Source organism: Frankliniella occidentalis, unplaced genomic scaffold (assembly GCF_000697945.3).
Source record: "Frankliniella occidentalis isolate FOCC.00 unplaced genomic scaffold, Focc_3.1 Scaffold318, whole genome shotgun sequence".
In the NCBI taxonomy this organism is placed as follows: domain Eukaryota; kingdom Metazoa; phylum Arthropoda; class Insecta; order Thysanoptera; family Thripidae; genus Frankliniella; species Frankliniella occidentalis.
This window is the reverse complement of record NW_026267443.1, coordinates 5,346-9,324: the sequence shown is the minus strand read 5'-3', so window position 1 is coordinate 9,324 and position 3,979 is coordinate 5,346. Positions and strand designations below refer to the sequence as shown.

General features: G+C 62.5%; 1 protein-coding gene across 1 annotated transcript in view; it reads right to left on the bottom strand.

Annotated features, from left to right (window-relative positions):
- The window catches only part of LOC113214328 (uncharacterized), a 7,641-nt gene extending 3,668 nt beyond the window's left edge, over positions 1 to 3,973 (bottom strand). Inside the window, exons 1-6 of the mRNA XM_026433665.2 lie at positions 3,253 to 3,973; positions 2,787 to 3,169; positions 2,367 to 2,711; positions 1,965 to 2,291; positions 1,647 to 1,878; positions 745 to 823 (exon numbers count right to left, since the gene is read on the bottom strand). Of these exons, the coding sequence (XP_026289450.1) occupies positions 745 to 823; positions 1,647 to 1,878; positions 1,965 to 2,291; positions 2,367 to 2,711; positions 2,787 to 3,169; positions 3,253 to 3,727 (1,841 nt within the window). The 5' untranslated portion in view covers positions 3,728 to 3,973. The remainder of the gene's footprint in view (positions 1 to 744; positions 824 to 1,646; positions 1,879 to 1,964; positions 2,292 to 2,366; positions 2,712 to 2,786; positions 3,170 to 3,252) is intronic.
- Positions 3,974 to 3,979: the final 6 nt, after the last annotated feature.

Below are 3,979 nucleotides of genomic sequence, written 5' to 3'. Positions count from 1 at the left end.
GGGGGGGTAGGGGGAAGGAGGGGTTAGCCGGCTGGTGGTAGCGGTGGATGTGGGTGGTGGAGCGGTGAAGGAGGAGGCGGTCATAGTTGGAGTAGATTGGAGCTAGAGAAGGAGAGGACTGTCCCCAGTGATATCAGGCCGATATGGGTGTTCGTGACCAAGGAAATAAATGAATGTAGGGCCTTGTAGTGTGAGTTCCCCCCACCTCCACTCACTACTCACTCTCCCCCTCCTCCGTCTCTCTCTCCCTCACACACACACAAACATACACACCCACACACACAATATCGCAGTGATACATGTCCCCCAGCTGGGGGAAAGGCGCAGAGCAGAAGGGGTCGATAACAACTCCACGGCTTTTCAAATGTGCCGCTCACTGAGTTTTGATCCACGCCATGTTCTTAAACGATTCGCGAATTTGAGCATATGAGTCCAATCGAGGCATCGGGCATCGGGGCATTTTACTTTTCGGCTCGTACAACAATAATACGGTCATATGTGGCAAATTTTTAACGTCCAAAGGAGCGAGGGGAGGGGACGTGGGAGAGAGACAAACGTATCTAGCAGCATGGTGGGCTCCTTTCCCAAAGCGACCTCTTGCCGAGGTGTTCGCCCGCACCCTCGAGCTGAGGCGCGCCCGCCACGCTCGGGGTGGGCAGCCCTGCGAGGCAGGCGCGCGGCCGGGCGGCCTCCCCGCGGGCGGCAGGGGCTCCCCTCTCCCCAACGAGTGGATCCCAAACTCACCCGAACGTCCGCCAAATGTCGAAGCACATGACGTTGAGCCACGAGAAGGCGGACAGGAACATGAAGAGCATACAGTTTCCTAGAAGAAAAAAAAAAAGAAAAGAGGAGCAAACAAAGGAAACGAGAAGGAAATGAGAAAGGGCGCGCGAAATGAAACGAGAAGAGTAATGAGTAGGGAAACAAAGTGCATGTGGATCTACTCGGCAGACCGCGAGTTTACTTTTTCCGTCCCGTAAACACTCGGGCCGGGCCCTCAAATAGCGATCCCGCCGCTCGTGCGGCCACGCTCGCGCGGCCACGCCGCTCGCCCCGCAGGCCGACCACCACTGGACGCCGCGCCGACAGCCACGCCCCGCCACGCCACACCCCATCACGGCACTACACCTTGTAACCCATCGCCAGCAAACATGACTCATACAGGTCGTTGCTGGACTCTCTCTGACTGTGCAATAAATAGTACAACATACGGACGTCGTTTCGAGAATGATATAGCCAGGCCATTAATTTATAGTTTGGTTTGTACTCGAAAAACACAAAGAGTAACTCACGAAAAATATCACCCCATTTATTTTTACTCTCCTCCCCAAATCGGATTCCGTTAAGTAGCTATATTACTGGCCGCACAATTCCTCTCAAAGTACACGGCCTGTCTCTCGTGGGCGTAACCTCTAAGTATAGCCACAGATCGCGCATGCAGTGTTAGCGCTCCGCTGTAACGGGCCGCCCTCTTTCACTTCCATTCGTCTTTTTGTAACCGTACCACCCCAAAAGCCACAACCAAACTCATTCAAAGGAAAAATAATTTTTGCAATTGATCATCATATTTTACTGGCGGCCCCCAAGGCTGGCTGCTGGCTCTAATTTCAATCTGCAAATTTGACTGGCTAGGAGTCGTTCTTTACCGATGATTGTGCAGATCCACTCCTTCTCCATGATGACGGTCTTGGTGAGCAGCTGGGTGAGGGCGAGGAACAGGTAGGCGATGAGCAGGCTGAACACGTGGCACATGAGCGTCTTGCCGTGGAGGTTCTGCAGCGCGGGCAGGCAGCAGTAGGTGAGCAGGGTGAGCGCCAGGAACATGCAGGACACGAGCAGCCCGATGGTGATGATGTTGATCCGCGAGTTCTCCTCCACCTGCAGAACCACACAATTGTGTAAGCCGCGAGGGTTCGCATAGCCGTCCGGGGGAGAAAAGTAGGGGGTACTTCCGTAAAGCGAACCTGCGTCGGGTCCGTATCCGGGAGGCAGACGAGCACGGACGTGTTGGCCAGCTCCTGCGAGTCGTCCAAACAGTACTGCTGGGTCTCAATCTCGGGCCAGGTGGGCAGGTACAGCATCCCCATGCGGTCGAAGAACCACACGTCGCCGTTGTCCTCCAGCCGGAAGCGGAACTCGGGGCAGACGTTGTGGACCACGGAGGAGAAGGTGACCTGGTGCGGCCGCTGGTCCGCGACGAACCGCTGGTACGCCTCCTCCACCAGGTCCTGCGCGGAGCGGTGCACGTAGGCGAACTCGTCGCTCCTGTTGACGGCTGGAGGGTCGGCGACCTGGAACAGAACGTGGAGCTGAGCATGGGGATGGGCTCGCTGTGCTGGCGCACGCAGTAGAGCTTTGTCGCCTACCTGGGGACGCAGCGGCGGCTGGTCTGGGTCGGGCGGGCGCGGGACACAGACGTGCACGCCACCCACCGGCATGAAGTACTCGTGGTGCGGGCAGCACTTCCGGAAGCAGCCGAAGCGCTGGCACACCTGGTAGGCGGCCACGGCGGCCTTCCCGAGGCACACCTTGACGACCAGCGTCCCCGCAGAGCCCGCGTCGTCCACGCAGTACTCGCCGGGGCCGAGGCGCCAGGTGGCGTCCTCCCCGACGCCGCGCAGGGCCGCGGGCCGCAGCGTGATGACGCCGTGCTCGTCGACGAGCTGCTCGTCCCAGGGGAAGGCGTCGAACACGGCCACGTCGAGCAGCGCCTGATGCAGGCCGTCACCGTCGCGTTATTCATGGGGTCGGGAGGCATCCCTCCGCATCCCGGGGCGCGCACCTACCGTCTGCTCGTACTGGTCGTTGTTCTCGTCGTCGACCTGGTCCTGCTCGGACCGTCGCGGCGGCCGCTCACAGTCCGGCGGACCGACGCGCATGTCCACGAGCGCGCTGAGGTTCTTGTGGAACACCCGTCGGAACAGCGCGTTGACGGCCTGCTGCTGGCTACCGTAGTCGGCGGGTGGAGGCAGGGTCCACGCCGCCGGCGTAGTGCTCACGGCGTTCTCGTCGTCGTCGTCGACGACGGCCCCCCGCCCATCGACGCACTCCCTGGACGCCAGGTCGTACGACTGGTGTACGGCGCAGCACTTGCGGAACGGCACGACCGGGGCAGCGGGGGCGGCGGGGTCGTTGGAGGCCCGCAGCCGCGCCATCTCTGTGCCACCCGCTGTGGTGAACAGCGGAGGGGATAACATGATACACACTAGGAACACCGCGCTGGGACTGGGACTGGTTGACTCTTTCACTCACCGAACACTGCCCCCTGCACGCAGGCCATGCCCGCCATGACCTGGGCCACGACCTGGCCGCTGAGGTCCGTCTCGGCCAGCTTGTCCACGCAGTAAGGCTCGGCGTGCGGCTCCGTCGCGTTGTCCAGGAGCACGAGGTGGCACCTCTCCCGTGGGCAGGACGTCGGGAAGCCGTACTGCCCCTCCGCGCCCCCGGGCTGCAGCGACCACAGGATCGACGAGGACGAGTCCGTGATTCTGCACGTGACCTGGTTGTCGCAGCCCGGGGCGTTCACCCGGTACATGCTCAGCCCCGGGGGGCAGCACTTCCGCGCACTACTCGGCGTCGGCGTCTGCGCGGCGTCCACGTCGGCGGGCGCCGTCACGTTCACTTGAAACGTCTCCACGTCACCGAGGTCGTCGTCGTCGTACTGGAGGGCGCCCGCCGCCGACGCCAGCAGCACGAGCAGCAGGGCGCCGCCGCTCCCGGAGCCCATGTCGTCGTGGTCCTCGCCGAGGTCCTGTCGGCTGATGGGCGCACCGCGGACTGGGCCGCGGGGCGCGGGCGCCTCCGCGGCGGCAGCTGTTGCTTCTCCGCCGCGCCGCCGCTCGCCACGCCGCCGCGTCCGCCCCCTCCGCCGGCTGCGTGTTGCGCGGGGTGCGCCCCGGGGTGGTTGCCTGCCGCTTGGCCTGCCGCGCCGGCCTTGTGCTTTGTGCGGTGCGGCGTTAGGCTACCCGAGCCGGACGGG